At 43.3% G+C, this 24,598-nt stretch overlaps 1 protein-coding gene across 2 annotated transcripts in view; it reads left to right on the plus strand.

The window, feature by feature from the left end:
* Positions 1–24,598, plus strand: part of SRGAP3 (SLIT-ROBO Rho GTPase activating protein 3) — a 413,130-nt gene that overhangs the window by 203,756 nt on the left and 184,776 nt on the right. For both annotated transcript variants that reach the window (XM_006851564.1, XM_006851573.1), the window contains exon 3: positions 17,252–17,414. In XM_006851564.1, the coding sequence (XP_006851628.1) occupies positions 17,252–17,414 (163 nt within the window). The remainder of the gene's footprint in view (positions 1–17,251; positions 17,415–24,598) is intronic.

A 24,598-nucleotide genomic window follows, 5' to 3' on the forward strand; every position in this document is an offset into this window, starting at 1 on the left:
GCTACCAGAGCTCCACACTTATGAATGTAGTAGCTCAAAATACCAACTGAAAGGGAAAAAGTCTTCACATATCCTTTCTATATACAGGGTTGATAGGGACAGGCAGCTTAGACATTGGTTACCTAAAATGGGGGGCTATAAAGGCAAAAAGTGACTGGCTTACAAGTGTTCAAGAGGAAGTTTAGTTTCAGAGTGTGTAGAAAAAGGCAGACTCTCCACTGAATAGTTTTCATCTTGTCTAAATGGGTCTGGTGAAAGGAGATGGGGATAGGATTCATTTGATTCAATAGTGAGTATTGTTATCATGACTAATCACAACTGTCACAACTATAAAAGTAGAAATTTTGTTACAAAAATGGGGGAGTAGTTAATCTTATAGTCCAGAAACAAAGGACCCTAGGGCCATCAAGGAAGAAGAGCAGGAGTGGACTGTGGGACCCTATCCAGAGATGGAGGCAGAGATGAGGACATGGAAAGATAGAGCAGCTGAGGACTCTAGACTCATGGAAAGAGAAAGGGTGTGTGCTGGTGGCCAGGAGGCAGTCTTGCAGAATGTGCTGTTTGGTTGTTTAAATGATTATATATTCCTGAGTGTTTATGTGTACATTCCCCTCTCATACACACACACATACACACAAAAAAAACTAAAGCAACTAAAGAACAGGGAATAGAAGCAAAAATATTGTTGAAGGATAATGCATGGAGGAGATTGTAATCATTGCAATGAAATGATGAGTGTAAAACTGATGTTCTCCCATGTAAACTATCACTCAATTCATAATAAAAACTTAAAAAAAAAGATTATCAGAATATATAAGAGAGAGAGAGAAAAACAACAACAACAACAACAAAAAAAACGGCTTGATGCTATGGCCCCTTTCTTAGCAGGTGTAAGGCTTCCAGAGATTTTTCTGGAACGAAGACTCTTTTCTTTCTCCAGAGAAGTGTTTTGCCATACAATTTGTGGTCAATACAATTTGGGAACCAGTTCTCCTATCAAATATTAATATTTAGAAGACTCTGATATTTTGCAATAAATATACTTGATGTCTTTTTGGAAGCTATTTAGCCATGGGGTCCCGCCTACCACATAATGTTTATTAATATTTCACAATCTAGCATTCCTGGGGACCCAGGTTGAAAAGCACTGTTCTAGACAAATGCTGGATTGCCCTCTGGGATAGAGGCATTCCTTTCAAATAGTGTGTGTTTGGATTGACAGAGTGCTTTCTCTTCCAATACCCCTCCCTTCCCGCAGGATACACCTGATCACAAATGCTCAATCCAGAGGTTTAGATGTTGGTTGTTGCTATTTGGATAGCAGACTTCCCCTGTTCTCAAAACAAAGTAAAAATCAATAGCAAATTCTATTCACATACGGTTTAAATGTTTGGGGAAAGTCAGAATTTGGGAGGAGCTGGGATATGCTTGGCTAGTTAAGGAATAATGGCTAATATTCCATGCAAAGGAATTTTTTGAACATCTTTCAGCTCCACGGAGCTCTTGGGAGGGAGGATCTCAGTGAGTCCCTAACTTGATTGCCAAGACAACTCTTCTTATTGGGGATACAACTACTCAAGGATTTTTCACACATGTAGCATTTCCCTAAAAAGACGCTATAATCTAGACTTACTTAGCCTTAAGGTTCATTCTAAGCAGAGAAGTTCTTTTGTACCATTTAAATGGATCCTATAAATGTTCAAAAGAGTCAGAATGAAAAAGCAGAATCAGGTGGGATAATGGGGACAGACCTATACATGGGGCTCAGTCTCCATACACAGCAACTCCCACCTCAGACTGCCTTCCAGAGCTGGTGTTCTTCCCATGCAAGCAGTGTGATAGTATGGTACCTGTGTTGTTATGTTGGTTAATATTTCAAATAGCCACTCCCAGTCATATCACCAAGTGCCAAGTGCCCTGTTAGATGTTCTACATGCTTCACCTCACTTAACCTTCCTGATTACTGATCTGTCTTGTGAGGCAGGTATACTCTCTGTCTTTTAGCTGGAAAAATTGAGGTTTGAACAAATTATGTAATTCGCCCTGAGGGACACAGCTGGAGAAGGTAAGTGGCAGAGCTTGGATTTGATTCTTAGTTTATCTGGTTCCAAAATGCAAAATTGCGTATAGCTAGGAGTCCTGGTGTGGTGCTGTGGACTAATGTGTCAGACTGCAAAGTCATTTGAACTGCAATGTTGGTGATTCAAGCTCACCAGCTGCTCCTTGGAAACCCTATACAGGGTTGCTATAGGTAGGCATTGACTCGACAGCACTTAACAACAGCAACATATGCCTTTGGGCTGTTCCCTTTCCTGAGGGAACATCAGTCTGGGCCACATCCTCCTTGCCTAGGAGTCTGGGCTTCCCTATGCCCTTGATCAATTCTTGCTTGTCCCACAAGTTCCAGTTCAGGGGTCACTTCCTCTGGGAAGCCCCTACTGTTGCTCCCAGGGCCACAGTCAGTTGCTCTGTTTTGTGCCCTCACAGAGCTCTGTGTGTGTGTCTAATGGGGCATTGGTCAGATTACTGAGGGATGATCCACTTCAAATACCTGGTTTTCCTACTTCAATCTGCCAGCTGCCAGCTACCAGCAAAGGGGCCATTTCTATTCTCTCTCTCTTCTTTTGGGGACAGGGGTGGAGAGGGAATGGGTAGGAGTAATGATTTAGGATTAGGATTATGGCTAGATCTAGGCAAGGCCTAGGACTTCATTTAGTGTTAGGGTTATGGTTAGGACTAGGATTAATGTTAGGGGTAGAGGTTGGGATAGGGTCAGGAGAAAGACTTGGTCTAGTTTTAGGGTTGTTGTTGTCAGGTGCCATCAAGTCAGAACCGACTCATAGCGACCCCATGTACAGCAGAATGAAACAATGATCCTGGGCCAACCTCACTACTGCTGCCACACTTGATGTCATCAATGATGCCACCTGGCTGATCCATCTCATTAGGGGTCTTCCTCTTTTTCTCTGACCCTCCATCTTACCCAGCATGACATCCTTCTCCAGCGACTGTTCCCTCCGGACAATATGTCCAAAGTATGAGAGACGAAGCTTAGCCATCCTGGCCTCCAAGGAACACTCTGGCTGCACCTCTTCCAAAACAGATCTATTGGTTCTTTTGGCAACAACCAACATCTAAACCTCTGGATTGAGCAAATGTGATCAGGTGTATCCTGCAGGAAGGGAAGTGTATCGGAAGAGAAAGCACTCTGTTTTAGGGTTAGAGTCAAGTTTATTTTATTTTTTTCTTGAAATCAACTTGATTTCCCCTTCATTTAGAAGTTCTGTAACTACATTATTTCCTCTCTACTTTGTGATTTTCGCTGTAGTTGTAAAGTAGTATCTGTAATCCCCTAGTTTTGGTCTGGTAGGTTTGTTTGTTTGGGTTGACTTCTGGGTTACGTGTCATGTATGTTAGTCTCAGGTTGTTGTCTGCTGTTATTGGTTCTCTGTCCAAAGAACTTCTTTAATAATTTTTGTAAGGTTGCTCTGAGTTTTGCAAATTCTTTAAATTTCTGTTTGACTGGAAATGTACTAATTTGCTGTCATATTTGATAGAAAATTTTGCAGCTGTATGATTCTTGGTTGACAGTTACTTTTCTTTTAGAGCTTTGTATGTGTCATTCCATTGTCTTCTTACCTGCATGGTTTCTGCTTAGTCTTACTAGTTTTCCTTTGTAGGTAACTTTATGTTTTTCCTGAGCTGTTCTCAGGGTTTTCTCCTTATCTTTGGTTTTGAAAAGTTTGATTACAGTATGTCTTGGTTATTTTCTTTTGGGGTCTATCCTGTTAGGAGTCTGTTTAACATCCTGAATGGCTATTTTCTCGTCTTTCATGATGTTAGGGAAGCTCTCTTCTAGTAACCCTTGAGCAATTTTCTCTGTTTTGGGGTTTGTTTGTGTTGTATGTGTCTCTTCCTGTTCTGGAATTCTTATTACATGTAAGTTGTTTCTCTTGATTGTTGTTGTTAAGTGCTGGAATTCAGAACAAGTTTTCTGTTGTGTAGCATAGTTCAGGGCAGGCTCATGGACCTTGAGAAGAAAGTGTGGCGTGCACAGGGCCTGATTCCCACATAGGCTGTGAAGGAGGGGATGCCATTGATTGTTGCCTTGGTGATGATGGGACTCTCCATGCCCCCAGCTACCCAGAGGACTGCACCCCTTGTCTCCCACCTTTAACCACGTCCCGTGCTTGCAAACTGCTGTGTCCGCAGCTGCTTGCAAAAGCTTAACATGGCCCCACTACTCCACGCCAGCTGACTAGTTTTCTCTCGCTGCTGCTGTTCAACTGCCTCTTTCCATCAGTACTACTCAGGCCTCCTCTCTGCCTTTTCTTCTGAAGTTCAGGATTCCAGGATCCCCATCTGTATCTGTCTCACTTGTTTGGCATTGTCTGTGGTATATCTGCCTCCTCCAGCATCTTGCTTCAGTCCTCTCTCCTTCTCTCTTGACCTAATTTATAATAGCTTGATCTAAGTTGTTTTAATGAATAAATGAAAAGATCATGGTATTACCAAATGCTCACTTCAAATATGCAAGGTTTCTATAAAGATATATAATCTATGGAGGCATCAGACTTCAAGCCAACCTTTGTTGTTGTTGTTGTTATTTTAGTTCGGACTCATAGCTACTTAATGCACAACAGACTGAAATACTGCCTGGCCCAGTGTCACCTTCATGCTTCTTAGTATACTTGAGTATATTATTGCAGCCACTGTATTTTGAGTGTCTTCCAACCTAGGGGCCTCATCTTTCTGTGCTCTATCTGTCAATATTCTGCTGTGATCCATAGGGTTTTGTTTTCTTTTAATTACTTCCAAAGAAAAAGTGTTTTGTTGTTGTTGTTTTTTAATTCCTATTGTGAATTGAGTGAAGGTTTACAGACAAAACCATCAGTTTTATATTCAACAAGTTTGTTTCATCTCAATGATTGCAGTCCCCTCCATGCAACAACAGTTAGCCTGCTTCCTCCTGTTTTTCCTGTTTCCATTCCACCCTCCTTCCAAACCCTTCTCACCTTTGTCCTTAGGTCAATGCTGCCCCTTTGATGCTGTTCCATCATTCATAGTGAACATCCCTTACTAGTGTTGCTGTCCCCGTTCCCTCCACCCCCCACCCCCACCCCATCTACTGCCTGACTGAAGGTTGGGCCATGAGGATGGATTCCTTTCCAGACCTGCAGGGTGGCTGAGGGCCATAGTCTCAGGTTCATCCAGTCTCGTTCTGAGCAGTAAACCTGGTCTTTTTTTATTTCAAGTAATTTGGAGTTTTGTTCCACACATTCTGCTGCTTTATCCAGGACCTTGTAATGTGATCCCTTTCAGGGTAGTTGGTAGTGGTAGCTTGGTACCATCTAGTTCTGTTCTCAGAGTCACGGAGACAGATTTTCACATGTTCTATTAATCCATTGGGGTAACTGGTTCCAAGCATCTTCAATTCTTAACATTCCTCTTTCTTCTGCACAGATCCAAAGGATTTTCAGTGGCTGATTTTCAGAAGTAGATCACCAGACTTTTCTTCCAAGTCTGTCTTAGTCTGGAAACTCCACTGAAGCCTGTCTACCATGGGTGTCACTGCTGATATTTGAAATATTGCTGACATAGCTTCCAGCATCCCAGCCACCTGCAAGCCACCACAGTTTGAGAAACTGACTAATGGGTAGTAAAACTCAGTCTTAAGAAAATTCTAAGAGCCAGAGCTATCCAGTAATGAAAGGGCTGCCTTGAGGGGTGTGAGTTCCCAATCTGTGGGGGTATGTAATCAAAGACTAAGTATTTTAGGAAAGCATTTCCATAGCATAATGGATGGTCATACCAGATCATTGTTCTGTAAAATGAAGGCAGGATCACCAATGGCACATGAACCTTTAAATATTGAGTTATCTTTTTCAATTTTTTTTCAATATTTCCATTTGCTTCAAAGAAAAACTCTCAGTTTGGTACTAGTATATGGTTAACACTGCTCTACTCTCCATTAAGAAAACCAAACAAACCGTTTAATTGTGAATTGAGTGGTTTACAGAGCAGATCATCAATTTTACCTTTAAGAAATCATACACTTCATTTCATTTCAATGATTACATTCCCCTCCATGTACCATCAGTTAACAGTATTTGCCTTTTTTCTTTGTAACTCTTGCATGCCTCCCTGTGTTCTCCTTTACCTTCATCTTTCTTCTATCAACCTCCCTCTTATTGTATTTTGCCTTCCCCATCACCCGTGTGTCTACCCTCTGTTGTTGTTGTTCTATGCCGTGGAGTTGGTTCCGACTCACAGCGATCCTGTACAGGGTTTCCAAGGCTGTACATCTTTATGGGAGCAGAAAGCTTCATCTTTCTTCCGTGGAACAGCTGATAGTTTTGAACTGCTGACCCTGAGGTTAGCACCTGATTTGTAACCACTACTCTACCAGAGTTCCTTGTGTCTACCTTCTAGTCAGTAAATAATTCTCCCTTCCCTCCCACCCCTGGTAACCAACATAGGTTGTTTCTTTTAGCATGAAAACCTTTTCTTGACTTTTTCAGTAATGGTTTCCTAAAAAATCTGTCCTTTTGTGAATGGCTAATTTCACTCGGGAGTTCTGGTGTGACACTGTAGGATCAGCACTGGACTGCTAACTACAAAGTTGGTGGTTCAAACCCACCAGCTGCTCCTTGGAAACCCTATACAGAGTCACTATGAGTTGGAACTGATTCAGCAACATTTAACAACAACAATTTCACTCAGGATAATGTCCTCCAGGTTTATCCATGTTATGGAGTGTTTTTCAGATTCATTTTTCAATGATGTGTAGTATTCCATTTTGTGTTTATACCAAGTTTGTTTGGCCACTCTTCTGTTGATGGGCATTTAGACTGTCTCTATCGCTTTACTATTATGCATAGTCCTGCAGTGAATATGGGTGTGCCTGTACCTATTCATGTCACAACTCCTATTTTGTGATGATATATACCAAGTAGAGGAATTTCTAGGTCATAATGTCATTTCTATTTTCAACTTTTTGAGAAAGTAGTATACTGTTTTCCATAGTAGTTTCACCATGTTTCATATTTCCATTTAACAACAAACAGAAAACAGATTTTGGGCATCAGCATATTTTCGTTAAATTAATTTTTCAGTCACCTTGTATTTGTTGTAAGCAGTGATGGTTTTGGGATGACTGCTGCTGCGTGCCATGAAGTTGGCTCATAATGATCCTGCCTAGGGTTTCAAGGCTGTAAATGTTCTGTTGTTGTTGTTAGGTGCCATCGAGTCGGCACCGGCTCATAGTGACCCTATGCACAGCAGAACGAAACAATGTCTGATCCTGGGCCAAACTCACTACTGTTGCCACACTTGAGTCCATCGATGCTGCCACCTGGCCAATCCATCTTGTTGGGGATCTTCCTCTTTTTCTCTGATCCTCCATCTTACCAAGCATGATATCCTTCTCTAGCGAATGTTCAAAGTATGAGAGACAAAGTTTGGCCATCTTGGCCTCTAAGGAGCACTCTGGCTGCACTTCTTCCAAAACAGATCTATTGGATTTTTGGCAGCCCATGGCACTTTCAGTATTCTCCTCCAACACCATAACTCAAAGGCATCAATTCTTCTACGATCTTCCTTATTCACTGTCCAGCTTTCGCATGCATATGAGGTTATTGAAAACACTATGGCCTGGGTCAGGTGCACCTTAGTCCTCAAGCTGACATCTTTGCTCTTCAACACTTTAAAAAGTTCCTGTGCAGCAGATTTGCCTAATGCAATACGTCGCTTGACATCTTGACACTGCTGCTTCCGTGAATGTTAATAGTTGATCCAAGAAGAATGAAGTCCTTGACAACTTTAGTCTGTTCTCCGTTGATAAGAATGCTGTTTATTGGTCCAGTGGTGAGGATTTTTGTTTTCTTGACATTGAGATGTAATCCATATCAAAGGCTGTGCTCTTTGATCTTCATCAGTAAATGCTTAGGGGAGCAGAAAACCTCATTTTTCTCCTGCAAAGCAGCTGTTTGGATTCGAACTTTTGACTTTGCGGTTAGTAGTCCAATGCATGACCCATGTTACTACCAGTGCTCTAGTATCACAGTCGGGGCAATCCTTGGTAAATAAATTTATGTAAGTGGAAAAATGACAGCTAACAGGGAAATATTAAGTATTGGGGTAAGATTGTTAGAAATCTGAAGACTGCAAAAGTATCCCCCATAGACTCCTCCCAATTCCTCCTGGAGTCTGGAGCACATTCACTCGGATTTCCTTTTCCATCCCTGGGAGAGATCCTGAGGCAGGGGGCCTGCCCTGAAGAGTGGCCTTAGCTTTTCTGAACTGTTTATCTTTGCAGTTTTTCCTCTGACCCTTCCCTAGCTCCCACACCATGTTTCTTGGGCTTCTCAGGGACGAAAGTCAATAATCTCCTAAGAAGTCACCAGGGTGACTTATTTATACATATGTATGGAGTCCTGGTGTAGAATTGTAGAATAATCACTGAACTGCTAACTATAAGCTTGGCGGTTCAAACCCACCGGAAACTCCTTGGAAACCCTACACAGGGTTGCTTTGAGTCGGAACTGACTTGATGGCACTTAACAACAACAACAACAACATACTTGGGATGGGACTTGTGGTGTGGCACAAGGATCAACACTGGACTGAGAACCACAAGGTCGGCAGGTCAAACCCATCAGCTGCTCCTTGGAAATCCTATACAGGATCACTGTGGGTCAGAACCTATTCAATGGCACTTAACAACAAACACCTGGGTTGTATTCTGGATGATCCTGTCCTAACCTCTGAAGCCCAGGGTTCTAGAATCACCACCATGTATATCTGTTTCAGTCCTGTCTCCCACGTGTCTGTTGCAGAGGGCTGCTCAGGGCGTGCCTGCTCTGTCATCTTGCCTCAGAAGCCAATAAATGAGATTTTAAACACATGCATATGTTCTGGTGTGGCACTGTGGGTTAATGTGCTGGACGGCAAGGTCGGATTGAACTGCAAGGTTGGCAGTTCAAGCCCACCTGCCACTCCTAGGAAACGCTGTACAGGGTTGCTGTGAGTCGGAACCAGCTGGAAGGTCATAACAACATCAGTTACTAAATGCAGAGGTCTAGTTTTGACTTGATTTCATTAGGCAGATAGGATGGCAATGACCTTTGAGGATTAGATAGTACCTTATATGTAAGATAAAGCTCTACCTAGTATAGAATAGGCTGAAAACCATGTCTTTTTCCTTCCCAGCCCTTACCACAGCTGTAATTTTCTACTTATTTATGTTATTATGGGATTATTACATGAGTCCCTTACTAGAATGAAAGCTCCAAGTGGCTACTTTTACTTACCATTGTCTGACACAAAATGGCCACTTGGTTAATATTTGCTAAATTAATGATTCATCCTACAGGCAAGGTTCAAAACCAGCTACTGTCTAGTCGTTTCTAATTCATAGTGTTGAGAGTAGAACTATGCTCCCTAAGGTGTTCAATGACCAATTTTTCAGAAGCAGCTTGCCAGGGCCTTTCTTCCAAGGAGTCTCTGGGTAGACTCAAACGTCCAGCCTTCTAGTTAGCAACATGTCAACCAAGAACAAGTACAGTGAATCGTAAGTCCTGCTTAGGGCAATTAGGTAGCAAACAGTTCTGGCTCTGAACCTAATTGACTAACTCTTTTCAGAGTTAGCTTTACTGGCAGCTGCCCGAGCAAGCCCAGTGTAAGACCTGAGAACATTCTAGAAGGGAGTAGGAAACCAGAGGCAGAGACTTGAGTGTTTTGGGGACAGTGCTTGCTGCAAGAGCTTGTCTCCTTCCCAGAGGAACCAAGTAGATTGAGTTCATCTGCCATGTGGGGCTCTGCAAGCCTAGAAAGTGGGTTCTGTCTGCTAAGTGGAATTTTCCTGGCCCCAGCTGAGAATCTGGAGAAGGCAGCTCACTGCTAATTTTTCTAACTCACCAGCTTGGCAAGGCCTCAGCTGCCCAACCTAGCAGACAGCTGCTTCTCTAGCTGCAATCTCTTGGAGCCTCTTACCCACTTCCCTTGGCCAAAGAACGAAAACTGTGACTCACCAGAAGTTGTCATTGCTATTTTCTGGCTGTAAAAAGAGTAAAGAAAATATATATGTGAAGGTTCTAACATTGTGTCTTTGTTCAGCAGCTTCTGTGTGCCTGCTGGGTAGACACTTGGATGCAAGATTGAAAAAGTGCAAAGAACACTCAGACTGTGCCTTAGAGGGGTACCTAGGCCATATTCATGTTGTCATCTTTTCCCCAAGGGAGGTTGCAGCCAGCTTCCATGGCTGTTGGTATGGAGAGCTGGATCCCAAGTCCAAGGGGTTCCATTTTTCAAAAAGGAAAATATCTCATGGAACAGAGTAGGACAGATGCTGAAGGTCCCTGAAGGTCAGTGTCTATGGGGTCTGGGTACTCTAGAGGTCAACACAGTCTGAAGGAGGGAGGGTGTAGAACAGTGTTAGAGAGACCACTGCCCTACACCTCCCCAGTCTTCCCCCCAGCGCCCCATTCCCCTTAGGCTCTGGCTCTCTAACATTGTTTTACACTATCCCTCTTCCTCCTTACTTCCTGAGCACCAGTTACTTCTGCTAGCCTTTCCTTCAATGCACAAAGCTCTCCCAGTCCCAGACTCTCTCTGCATTCTCTTCCTTTTGCCTAGAACTCTCTCCTGCAGCCTACCTTCCCAGTTCCCTTCACCTGGTGCCTCCAGCTCTTCCTGTAGAGCTCAGCCTACTAACTTGTATCTCAGGGACCTCAGTGACCCCCACATCAGGCCAGGTCTCCTAGTGAAGGCTCTCATGTACCATGCCCCTCTCCTTTCTAGCATTTTCAGTAGGGGTATCTGTCTTTCTCTCTCACTAGACTATGACCTCTGTGAAGACAGGAACTGCATCTATGTGTGCTCAAAATTATGTCCTTGGGGTCTGGCCCATAAAAAATATTCAATAAAAATGTGTTGAATGAAGGAACTGCTGAATGAATGACCACAGAGCTGTTGCCTGGTGTTTGTTGTTGTTGTCAGGTGCCATCGATTCAGTACCGACTCACAGCAACCCTATGAACAACAGAATGAAACACTGCCTAGTCCTGGGCCAACCTCACAATTGTTGCCATGCTTGAGCCCATTGATGCTGCCACTTTACCAATCCATCTCGCTGGGGCGCTTCCTCTTTTTCTCCAACCCTCCAATTTACTAAATATGATATCCTTCTCCAGGTCCTTCCTGATAACACGTCCCAAGTATGAGAGACGAAGTCTAGCCATCCTGGCCTCCAAGGAGCACTCTGGCTGTACTTCTTCCAACACAGATCTATTTGTTCTTTTGGCAGTCCATGGTACTTTCAGTATTCTCCTCCAACACTGTAACTCAAATGCATCAATTTTTCTATGATCTTCCCTATTCACGAGACCGTGAATATGTATATGAGGTTATTGAAAATACCATGGCTTGGATCAGGCACACCTTAGTTCTCAAATAAACTGGTGTTTAGTCCCAAGTTAAATAATGTGATTTGAGAACCTAGTCAAAGGGGCAAGTGACTTGCACAAAGTCACACAGCCAATATGGCAGACCCAGGGTGAGAACCCACCCCCATGTCCAGGTGACCTTGGACCTATTTCACCTTGCTGGTTTCCATTGATAGCCCGGTTCTGACTCGCTTCTCTTCTTTCATATCTGGGAAGAGTCTGTTGCCTTGTGGTCATGGTCACAGAAGCTAGCTCTCCACAGAGTGATCTACTCTGCCCAGACCTTGGTCATGGAAAGCCAAGTTCCCCCCAACGTTTTATTTCACAAAGGAAGACTGGCTGGGTGTACATGAGTGATTCCAATTCTGGCAGAACCAAGGGAACGGGAATCATACCTACAGAGGAGAGCAGACTATAACGTCATTACCCTCCCAAAAAGGGCCTCACCCTTTTTCCGGGGACCAGGAGGAGAGGGAGACACAGTGGTCTGGCCTTGCCCCATCCCTCTGACTACACCTTTGCCAGATTTCCTGGGGATTTGCTGCTTCTGCCATGTGGTTATGTACATTTGTCGGGTGTAATATATCAGTCCATGGTTTCAAATATCTTCCAAGTGCTTCCTGCCAGCTTCCATGTTTGTCTCTCTCGCCAGATATCTCCATCTGGATGTTCTCTAAGCCCTTTAGACTTGTCATGTTTAAATTGAACATTTTTTTTTTTAACGTTTTCCCTCATCACCCCACCCCAGACTTGCTCCTTTTAATTTTAATAAATTCAACCTCTACGCCCTCAGGGCATCAACCCAGAAAATTGGGGAGTTGTCCTAGGTAGCTTTAACTCCCTCCCAATCCCCAATTCCAGACCCCACCCAGTCAATCTCCACATTTGGTCAGTTTACCACCTCAGTATTTCTGGAATCACTCAGCTTCTCTCTTGGCCCCTTCAGGCTCATTCTGAGCACTTCAGCCAGAGTGAGGGCTTGTCCTTTCACCCCTCTGCTCTTAACCTTTCAGTGGCTCCTCGCTGACTTCAGGACAAAGCTCTAACTCTTTAATGGGATTTAAAGGCCTTTTGTAATCTGGCCACAAACCTAATTCTCCAACCTCACTTCCCATCCCGGCCCTGGAACACCATGCTTAAACCCCCTCCCTCCAAATACATTCAGCACAGCAACATTCTCTCCTGCCTGTTTCTGGGCCTTTGTTTATCTTATTTTTCCGCTTAGAAATCTCTTTCCCATCAAAATCCCTTCCAGCATTTAGTTCCTGGACTAGAAAGTGCCTCTTCCAGGAAGCCATCCATGACCACCCCATCTTTAAACCTGGGTGTCCCTCCACTGCTCCATAGCCTCCTTCCTGCCCATCACTACATTTATGAGGTTTTTGGAGTCCTGGTGTGGTGCTGTGGGTTAATGCATTGGACTGCATGGTCGGTTTGCACTGCAGTGTAAGCAGTTCAAGCTCACCAGTCTCTCCTTAGAAATCCTATACAGGGTCTCTGACTTGATGGCACTTAACAACAATCATGGTTTTCTGATTCGTTGGGTCTCCAGATTCAGAGAAGACGTGTGGGAGCCTGGCCTTGTCTGCCCTGGTCTCCGTGGCATCATAGCATGGATTATGTGTAGACCGAGACAGACAATGAATGAATGAAAGCCTTCAAGTTCCCAGCAGCTACCCACTTCAACTTGACAAGTCCTTAGCTGCTTTGGGTAACTTCCTCTTGTTTCCCTTTCCTCATTCTATCTTCCCTGCAATTGGACCTTAGCTTGAACTGCCTCCTGGGCCACAGTTTCTGATAAGGGGAAGTGCTCTCCTCTTTGCCCTTCCTACATTGGCATCTGTCTGATCAGGTGACCTAATGAATAGTCTTCATACTGTCCCTTTTCAAGATCACTTGTCTTTTTTCTTCCCTCGGACATTCACCTGCTTGTTCTGACTTCCAGAAATTTTGCACATTTAATTTCCTGATGCTGTTCAACTGGGGTGCCCCAGGCTGAGCTAAGCCCCTGAAGTAATTTAGGCAATAGCTCAATTATCTCAAGTCTCTTTTACTCTAATCTTTTCTTTTCCATCACTTCCTAGGAAGCTGTGGAAAATAGGATAAACAAAGTATTTTCTGCCTAGATCTACTTCTCTCCTTGCATTTCTATCTTTCTTCATGTCATCCGTATCTACCCAGTTGCCTAAAGTTCAGATTTCAGAATCACCATCCACTCCTCTTTCTCCTGTCTGTTTCCAGGCTGTGTTTAAGATTGTCTGCTCTCATGTTGAGGAGTCCTTAAGTTCAGCTTCCTCGAGCCACCTCACTGTCTTTCTTCAGGACTAAGATCATTTCCTGACCGGTTCTCCTGTCTCCAGCCCCATGGCCATGCCCACATCCATTCATCGATTCAGTCATCCAACCACCCATCCTCCAAGCTGCCTTCTATGAGCTTTCTGAAGCACACACTGGTTAGCTCATACTGCTGCTTAAATAACTGCCAGGATAACCCACGGCCTACAGCAGGGCTGCTCAATCCTGGCTGTACTTAGAATCTTCTATTGTTGTTGTTTGCTACTATTGAGTTTGAAGTATATCCTGGAACTCTTTATTATGTTTCAATATTTAATAGTCTGGTGAGGACTCAGCAGTTCCACTGTTATTCATAAGGTCTTCAGTGACTAAATTTTTGGAAGTAGTTTGTCTCTCCTTCTTCCTAGTGTGTCTTCATCTAGAAGTTCTGCTGAAACCTGTCCACCATGGGTGACCCTGCTGGCATTTAACATACCTGGTAGCATAGCTTCCAGAATCACAGCAACTCACAAGCTACCAGAGTACGACAAACTCACAGACGAGTACATACTTCGGATATATTGTCAGGAAGGACCAGTCACTGGAGAAGGATATCTATCATGTTTAGTAAAGTGGAGGATTGGAGAAAAAGAGGAAGAGCCCCAGCGAGATGGATTGGCACAGTGGCAGCATCAATGGGCTCAGCGTGGCAACAATTATGAGGTTGGCCCAGGGTCGGGCAACCTGTTGTGCATAGGGTTGCTATGAGTCAGGACTGACTTGATGACACTTAGCACCACCAACAACAATTGAGTTAACCCCTAACTGATAAATATATTTTTTTCAGAATCTTCTACAGTGTTTTAAAAAGTATCAATGCATTGGTCTTAAATAGGGCCTGGGTCTTGGCAGTTTTAAAAGTGCCCCCAAGTGCTTCTAGAGTGCTACCCAGATTGAGAACTATTTGGCCAGACTCCTTAGTATTGTATTCAATCTCCACAATAATTGAGGCCCTAACTTGTTGCCTTGGTCTCACATCCTGCCAGCTTCCCCTTCCCACACTTTGATTTCAATCTCTACTGAGCTCCTTCTCTATCTTTATACCCACAATTTCCTTTGCTTACAATTTCACTCTTTCTCTGCCCTTATTGTATGATTTCTAGATTATATAGTGGGGAAACTCCTATTCATCCTTCAAAACCCAGCACAAATATGACATCCTCTCATGGGTCTCTTCCATAGCATTTACTGTTTGTCAGTCAAGTTGCTGGACATTGGATGTGGTAAACAAAACAAAAACAGTAGGATAAGGGGGAAAAGGAGATGGAAACCCCAAAGACAGAAGCTCCGAATCCTGAGTTTGTATCAGAACTTCCTAAAGGACTGGTTAGAACATAAATGTTGGGCCCCGCTCACAGAGTTTAATGTTCTGCAGGTATGGGGTGACTCTGAGAACTTGCATTTCCAACAGATTTCCAAGTGATGCTGATGCAGGTGGCCTGGGAACCTCACTTTGAGAACCCCTGCCTTGGCGTGTGATTGGATGAGTCGCTGCTAGGGGTGTGTCTTAGTCTCCTAGGGCTGCCTAACAAAGCATCACAAACTGGGTGACTTAAAACAACAGAAATTGATTGTCTGTCAGTTCTGAAGGCTACAAGTCCAAACTCAAGTTGTTAACAGGCAGAGCCATGCTCTCTGTGACAGCTACAGGAAAAGCTCTTTCCTTTCCTCTTTCTAGTTCCTGGTGGTTCCTAGCAGTCCTTTGGCTTGGAGATGTATTATTCCAATCTCTGTCTCTGTCTTCGTGTGGCCATTTTCCCTTTGGGTCTCTTAGCCTCTCCTCATAAAGACACTGATCGTATTGGATGAGGACCTTACCCTACTGCAGTAGGACCTCATGTTAACTCAAGTGGCAACATCTTTAAAGATCCTATTTCCAAACGATGTCACAGAGACCAGCTCCCAACAGGAGTTATCACTGAACCTGAGTCCTAGAGGAAGAGACGGAGGCATTCCAGGTGGAGGGGACAGCATTCGTGAAGGCCAAGGCGGGGAAGAATGTGGCACAAAAGCTAAAGGAGAGATGGAGCGGCTGGGGACTCTAGAGCCAGAGAGGGAGAGGGGCTGTGTGCTGTTGACTAGGGGAAGGCTTTCAGGGTATACCCTTTGGTTGGTTGATGATGCATGGAGGGGATTGTAACCATGGCAATGAAATGATATATGATAGGATGAATATAAAGCTAATGTTCTCCCATGTGAACTATCACATAATTCACAATCAAACATTAAAAAAGCTAAAGAAGCCACGTGATTGGTACACAGAGAGCTTGGCAGGAGAGCAGAACTTGCTCCAGATTCTCAAGAATTGATGCTCTGTGGGTGAGTCTGCGATCACACTTTATCACTTTTTGCTGTAGTTCTTTTCTTCTGCCTCCTCCACTATGCATACGTCCAAGGTAGGGTCTGTGTCCCAGTCACCTTTGTGAGTCCTGGGCCTAACTGATGGCTGACACAAGTACATGTGGAGTGATTTCTGACTGGGTGGATGAATCTCAGTGTTCTGGCTCTTTCTTTAAACTATATGCAAAGAAGAAGTCTGTTCATGCCTTCTAAAGCAGCATGTTGCACACACCTACACCTACCTCACTTTTCCGTAGACTGTTCCAACAAATCCATCTTCTATCAGAACTGAGTTCCCTTCACCCAGATTCTTCTCACCTCAATAGATTTTTAGCCCATTTGGTGACAAAAAGAAAAATTCCTCAGACTTGAGAACATCAGAGTCACCTGGAGTGCTCACTAGAACTCAGTTGGCTGGGCCCAAACCCAGGGTTTCTGATTTGGCAGGTCTGGATTGACAGTTGAGAATCTGCATGTCTAAACGAATTCCCAGGTGATGCAGTTGCTGCTGGTCTGGGAACCACACTTGGAGAACCACTGTTTTGTCATAATACATAGGTGGTGCATGCTAAGAATCCATCCATTATCATAGGAGGTTTTTTGTCTTGGATGTGCCTTACTCAAAAGTGCCTTTGCTTAACTTCTTCCAAACACAGACTCCTTATGCCTTTGTTTCATCAAGGGGCAAAGCCATGTGTCACCTAGTTTTTAGGAAGCCAAGAGATACAAACTGATACCTGAGAGGTTAGGAGAGGGAGGGAAGGAGAAAGAAGGGGCCCACTCTTTGTTCTTCCCACTGCGCTTAGTCTAGAAATCACACGAGTATTTCAAACACAAGGGGAGAGGATTTCTTAGGCCCAAGAAAGGCAATTTTTCCCCAAACAGGAGCAGTGCCGGTAATTAGTGCTGCATTCAGTAGAAAAATAGAATGAGATAGAGTTCTGCTAGTTACCTGACCTGGGGAGAGGAGCTTCAGGTACAGATGCTTCTGTTTGCTCAGCAGTAAAATGTGTCATAATAAAGCTAACCTTGAAGGGAGGCTAAGAGGATCCAAGAGCCAAGGTGTGGAACAACATAAACCCTTGTAGATGGCAGTCATATGAAGTCAACCAGAACTGCTTTGGTTTCCACAGGAAGGATCAGTACCTCCTCTCCCCTGTGAACTGTTGGTATTTGGTGCTGCATCAAACCAGGCGGGAAAGCCGAGACCACGCCACCCTCAATGACATCTTCATGAATAATGTCATCGTGCGCCTCTCCCAGATCAGTGAGGATGTCCTCAGGCTCTTCAAAAAGGTAGGCTAGTGTGATGGTTAAGGCTTTGTGTCAACTTGACTGGGCCAGGATTCCCAGTGGGTTGGCAGTTGAGATGTGGCTATCCCCCATGATGTGATTTGATGTGATAAACCAATAAGAGGGTTAAGGGTAGGGTTTGTTGTTGTTGTTGTTAAGTGCCGTCGAGTCAGTTCTGACACATCACGACCCTGTATAGAGTTCCCATGGAGTGGCTGGTGAGCTTGAACCACCAACCTTGCAGTTCAAACCGACTTGGCATTCAAGCGCATTAACCCACAGCGCCACACTTAATCCCATCATCATCCTGATCTGATTTATGGGAGATTCCCAACGGCATGGCATGCAACACCTTTTATCTTATAAAAATGAGAGAGCACCAAGTCACTACCAGGATGGAGTCCTACCAAGATGGAGTCCTACCAAGATGGAATCCTACCAAGATGGAGTCCTACCAAGATGGAGTCCTGGTGTGGCGCTGTAGGATAAGCACTGGGCTTTTAACCACAAGGTCAGCAGGTCATATCCACCAGTTAGTTGCTCCTCAGAAACCCTTATACAGGGTTGCTACAAGTCAGAACCGACTTGATGGCACTTAACAACAACTACCTCCAAGATAGGTGAGCTAGGAGTGGACTGTGTCTTTTGGACCTGGGGTCCCTGCACTGTGAAGCTCCAAATCCAGGGAAATGTTGATACCAAGGTATGGAGATCTCCAAGGGATACTGGGGTTGTAGATGCTGAAAGGAGCCAGGGACCTCTCCCCAGAGGCCACAAAGAAGACGCCTCCCCCAAGAGCCAGCACTCTGAATTTGGACTTCTACCCTCCTAAACATTTCTGGTTGCTAAAGCCATCACTTGTGGTATGTCTGTTATGATATTTCTAGGTAACTATGACAGCAAGCGAATTACCCTCAATGTCCCACCTCTGCACCAGGCTGGTCTTGGCAACACTGTGCCAGCCACGGAAGGATGAGGTTTGGGGAGATGGGTCCAGGAGGGCAGGGTGAGTGTGGCAGGTTGTTCAAGGGTCCAAGGAGCTGAACACTGGACTTAGCACCCCAGATCCTAAGTCTGAACCTGAAGCTGCCTTTTTCAAGGCCATGTGTTCTCAGCCACTTCAGTAACCACCATCACAAAAAAGAAAAACCTTTGTGTGATCTGGTAAGAAATACACACTCCTTATAGGAAATCTGGAAAAGTGGAGATGAGTACACACACAGATTAAAATCGCCTGAAATGTTTCCATTCAGCATTTACATATGTACCTGTGAAAAAATGTCTGGAATACCAAAGTGATTTTCTAGTGTTCATATGGAGTCCTCGTGTGGCTCTGTGGGTTAATATGCTATACTACAAAGTTGGTTTAAACTTCAGCTCACCAGCTGCTCCTCAGAAACTCTCTACAGGGTCATTATGAGTCAGAAGCCACTCAACAGCATTTAATAACAACAACAAATGTTCATATATTTTTTTCCCAAATGAAATGATACTGTACTTCTGATTTTATTACTTGTTTATGCCCCCTAGCAATCTATTACAAAAATTTCCCATATCAATACATATATTTCTAGAATATTTTAAATAATAACATCTTGTTGTTGCTATGTGCCCATTCGTATTGCATTACTGTATAGGAGTTCAGACAGTAGCTGGTGGTTTTGAACCTCCAACTTTGCAGTTATCAGTCCAATGCTTATCCTTCAATGCCAGACCAGGACTCCTAATAATGCCATGTTGTTGTTAAGCATTGTTGAGTTGGTTCTGACTTACAGCAACCCTGTATAGAGTTTCCAAGGAGCAGGTGGTGGGTTTAAACCTCTGACCTTCCGGTTAGCATTCCAGTGTATATCCTACAGCACCACACAAGGGTCCCAATAATAACATAACATTTAATTATATGTTGTTATTGTCAGGTGCTGTTGAGCCAATTTGAACTCTCAGTGACCCCATGTGGCAGAGTAGAACTGGCTGTCATCTTTACGGGAACAGATAGCCAGGTGTTTCTCCCCTGGAGCCATTGGTTGAGTTAGAACCTTTTAGTTAACAGCCAAGTGCTTACCTGATGTCCCACCAGAGTTCCTTTATTTTATTATATAGCTGTGCCCTGATTTATTAACCAATCTCTTACTGTTGAATACTTACATTTGTCCCATTGTTTTACTCTCATAAATTGAGTCCTGGTGTGGCACTGAACTGCTAACTGAAGGATTGGCGGTTCAAACCCACCAGTCACTCCTCAAAAACTCTATACAGGGTCACTGTGAGTCAGAACCGACTCCACAACACTTAACAGCTTCCATAAATAATACTGCTGTGAGCTTCTATGTGCATATACCTTTGTCACAACTGCTGCTATTCACCTAGAATCAGTTTCTGCAATAGAAATTTTAGGCTTATACCTACATGGGCTAATGCATCAGACTGCAAAGTCATTTGAACTGCAAGGTCAGTGGTTCAAGCTCACCAGCTGCTCCCTGGAAACCGTATACAGGGTCGCTATGGGTCAGAATCGACTCGACGGCACATACCAACAACAGTGACTGCAAGGGAGTTTGGGGTTGATCAAGGAAGAAGATAGATCATGAGGTAACAGTGTTGTATAACAAACTATTTTCTGAAACCAATGAGTGGGCTTACACAGTTAGAGGTCTTCCAGAGGCTAATGGCTCAGGGAACCACCAAAAGAGACAAGGAACCCCTAAGGTGAGGAGAATAAAAGGGCTGCTTACTGCAAGGTCAATGGTTCAAATCTACCAGCTGTTCCATAGGAGAAAGATGAGGTTCTTTGCTCCTGTAAAGATTTACAGTTTTGGAATCCCTGTGCAGGGTCGCTAGGAGTTGGAATTGACTTGATGGGATTGGTTTTGTTTGGTTTAGGGGATGTTCTCCTGCAGCAAAGTAGGAGTCTCTGGGTCAGAGAGCACTGAAGGACAGACACAGCTGGGGGTCTTCAGCTTATTCAGGGATAACAGATGTTAGATGCAATTTATCGGGGTAGGTAAAGCAGGGAGGCCCTAAGTGGCTAAAAATCTACTATCTGTATCATTTGAAAAACTGTTTTTAAAAAATTAAATATCAAACCAGTGGGAATTTTGGATTATTGGACTTCAGTTTGCTGTGAAGACGTAGACAACTCAGGGCCAGTATACAGAGCTTGTCCTGGACTCATTTATAACAGGGCCTAATGCTGTTTCAATGCCTGATGCTTTCAGTGTAGAAGGAGCGGTCATTTTTATGCGCTCCTGTGGTCTTCGTGCAATATCTGGCACCTGTGTGGTGCTGCAGAAATGTTTGTAGACCCAACTTTCTTCTGTGAACCTCACTTTCCTTGTCTGTAAAGTGGGCGAGTCATCAAGCCTCTGTGACCCGTACATTCTTTGTCTGTAAAATGAGATTAAGTTTAATTACTTCCCAGGGGCAGTGTGAGGGTTAAAAGAACAGTGTATGTGAAGGAGAGGGCTCATTGTGATGTGGTTTGGGGTATGGTCTCCAGGTGCAGAATTCTTAAATTCTTGGATTCATAATTCCTCTATTTATTAGCTGTGTGTGTTTGGGTTTGTTACTTAAACTCCCTGTGCCTCAGCATCCTCCTTTGGGAAATGGGGGTTAGGGATATTTCCAGGAGTGTTATAAAGTTCCTGGCATTTAGTAAGCAGTCAGTGGATGCTATTATCATATGAATACAAGGGGCTATTATGACTTGGAAGAAAAACAAAAACAAAACCCAAGCTCTGGCAGCACAGTGCTTAAAGCCCTTGACTGTTAACCAGAAGTCCCACAGCTGCAACGAGAAAGAAAGATGTGGCAGTCTGCTTCCATACTTTCTCAGGAACCTGATTGGGCGGCTCTGCTCTGTCCTTTGGAGTCTTGGTGTGGAGCTGCGGGCTAATACACTGGACTGCAAAGTTGGTTTGAACCACAAGGTTGGGGGTTCAAGCTCACCAGCCTCTCCTCACAAACCCTATACGGATGGACCTTAACAACTCTACCCTTTCCAGATGTTATAAATCATAATCTGTTGTTGTTGTTAATTGCCATTGGTTCTGACTCATAGTGACCCTGTAGGGTTTCCATAGACCTTGAGATTAGCAGTCCAGTGCATATCCTATAACACCACACCAGGATTACTACTAATCTGCTCAACAGCAATAGTTTTGGTTTTGTTATTACTAAAATAATCTAGCTCATCTCTTCTTGCCAGGTGTCAGTTTTAGGGATTTGTTGACCTGAAATTGCTAGAAGCAAGAGGAAAAGTTCATTTAAAATACAATCTCTCCATTGTCTGGGTTTAGATTATCAATTTGGAGGATTCTTTACATAACAAAGTGGCCATTGCAGGCTCATTTTCTCCTGAGGCCCTATTTATGAGATGTAGTCTAAATTTAATATTTGCATAAGCTAACATAATTAGGAAGGTAAATACACTGCAAAAGAAAGACAGACATCGTACAGTGCTTTCAGAACCCTACCCGAGTGATTCAGACTTCTGCGAGTTTGCACTGTCACATCTCTTTTCCTGGGTGGGGATGACTCACAGAAAGGGTCAGCAGGGCCTTTAGGAAATGAAGGGTCTTTTTCCTGAGCTGAATCCTGAGAGAAGTGAGATAAATCTTCTCAATTCTCATTTAGGCTGACAGCAGCTTGCCTTGTGATGGGGTTTAACAGGGTGGAAAATAATGAAAACACGTCTACAGCTGAGCTCCTGGCTGGCTTGTTACCATGCCTGAAACAAAGGGAACGACCCAGCCCCTGTGGACCAGGAGACAGACAGAGACCTGAGTCTGACTGGCCCCGTTAGCACAGCCTGGCTCCTTTGTGTTGAATCAGGGTTAGATGATCTCAGAACCGAGGCTTGGACTCTTAAGGTAAAAATTGTTGCTTCAGACCTCAAAGCAACTGTCCTTTTTCTTTATGGAGACTCTGGTCAGACTGAAGACTAGAGCCTTACTCACTCATTTGACAGATAAGGAGGTTGAGCTTTGAAGCTTGCAAGGAAAATCCATATTTTGCAGCTTCTTGCCCTTTGTCAACACTAGCATGAGGCTCTGTGGCTGGGCTTTTGGGGTCACTGTTAAGACTGCCTGTCACTGTGTGAGCTTGGGCAAGTCTCCCTGAGCCTCATTTTCTCATCTGTAAAATGGAGAGAACAAAAATGCCCACTTCAGTTGTGAGGATTTTTTTTTCTTTATATTGAGATGCAATCCAAACTGAAGGCTATAATCTTTGATCTTCATCAGTAAATACTTTAAGTCTTCTTATCTCTCAGCAAGCAAGGTTGTTATCATCTGCATATTGCAGGTTGTTGATGAGTCTTCCTCCAATTCTGTTGCCACATTCTTCTTTATATAACCTAGTTTCTCAGATTATTTGCTCAGCATACAGATTGAATAAGTATGGTTAAATGATACAACCGTGGCACACACCTTTCCTGATTTTAAACCATTCAGTATTTCCTTGTATTTTTCTAATGGCTGCCTCTTGGTCTATATACAGGTTCCTCATGAGCACAATGAAATGTTTTGGAATCCCATTCTTCTCAGTGTTGTCCATAGCTTGTCATGATCCACACAATTGAAAGCCTTTGCCTAGTCAGTGAAACACAGGTCAACATCTTTCTGGTCAAGATCCATCTGACATCAGCAATGATATCCCTATCCCACATCCTTGTCTGAAACTAGCTGGAATCTCTTGTAGTTCCCTTCAATGTACTTTTGGAGACGTTTTTGAATTATCTGTAGCAACATTTTACTTGCCTGTGATATTAATTATATCGTCTGATGATTTCTGCATTTTGTTGGATCACCTCTCTTTGGAATGGACACAAATATGGATCTCTTCCAATCGGCTGGCCAGGTAGCTGTCTTCCAAATTTCTTCCAAAATTCTTAGCATAGATAAGTGAGCACCTTCAGTGGTATATCAGTTTTTTGAAAAGATTTCAATTAGTATTCCGTTAACTCCTGGAGCCTTGTTGTTTGCCTTGTTCAGTACCATTAGCTCTTGTTCATATGCTACTTCTTGAGATTGTTGAACATGGATCATTTCTTTTTGGTACAGTGACTTTGTGTATTCCTTCCTCTTTTTTTTTAATGCTTTCTGCATCATTCAATATTTTGCCCATAGAATCCTTCAGTACCACAAGTCTCGGTTTTAATTTTTCTTCAGTTCTTTCAGCTTGAGAAATAAATGCTTTTGACTTTCTAACTGTAGGTCTTTGCACATTTTACTATAATACTTGACTTTATCTTCTCGAGCTGACCTTTAAATTTTTCTGTTCAGCTTTTTTATCTCTTCATTTCTTTAATTTACTTTAGCATCTCTATGATGGAGTGCATGTTTCAGTTTCTTGTGACATTCATTTCGGTCTTTTCCTTCTTTCTTGTCTTCTTAATGACTTTTTGCTTTCTTTCCATATGATGTTCTTGATATCATCCCACAACTCTTGGTCTTCAGTTATTAGTGTCTAATGCATCAAATCTGTTCTTGAGATGGTCTCTAAATTCAGGTGGAATATGTTCAAAGTCATATTTTGACTCTTGTGGACTTATTTTAATTTTCTTCAGCTTCTTTCTGAACTTGCATATGAGCAATTGATGGTCTGTTATACAGTCTACCCCTGGCCTTGTTTTCACTGATGATGATATGGAGCTTTTCTACCATCTCTTTCCACAGATGTAATCAGTTTGATTTCTGTGTATTCCATTTGGTGAGGTCCATGTGTGGAGCTGTCTTTCACGTTGTTTAAAAAAAGTATTTGCCATGAATAAATCATTGGTCTTGAAAACTTCTATCATGTGATCGCCAGCATCTTTTCTGTCTCCAAAGCCATGCTTTCCAACTACGGATCCTTCCTCTTTGTTTCCATCCTTTGCATTCCAATCACCAGTAATGATCAGTACATCTTGATTGCATGTTTGATCAATTTCAGACTGAAGAAGTTGATAGAATTCTTCAATTTCATCATCACTGGCTTTAGTGATTGGTGTATAAATCTGGATAATATTGGTATTAGCAGGTCTTCCTTGTAGGTGTGTGGTTTTATCCTACCACACACAGCATTATACTTCAAGATAAATCTTGAAATGCTCTTTTTTTTATAATGGCAGTGACACCAGTCCTCCTCAATTTGTAATATCTGGCATAGTAAACCATGTTATTGTCAGATTCAAAATGGCCAATACCCCT

The sequence above is a fragment of the Chrysochloris asiatica genome, unplaced genomic scaffold, assembly GCF_000296735.1.
Source record: "Chrysochloris asiatica unplaced genomic scaffold, ChrAsi1.0 scaffold00030, whole genome shotgun sequence".
NCBI lineage: Eukaryota > Metazoa > Chordata > Mammalia > Afrosoricida > Chrysochloridae > Chrysochloris > Chrysochloris asiatica.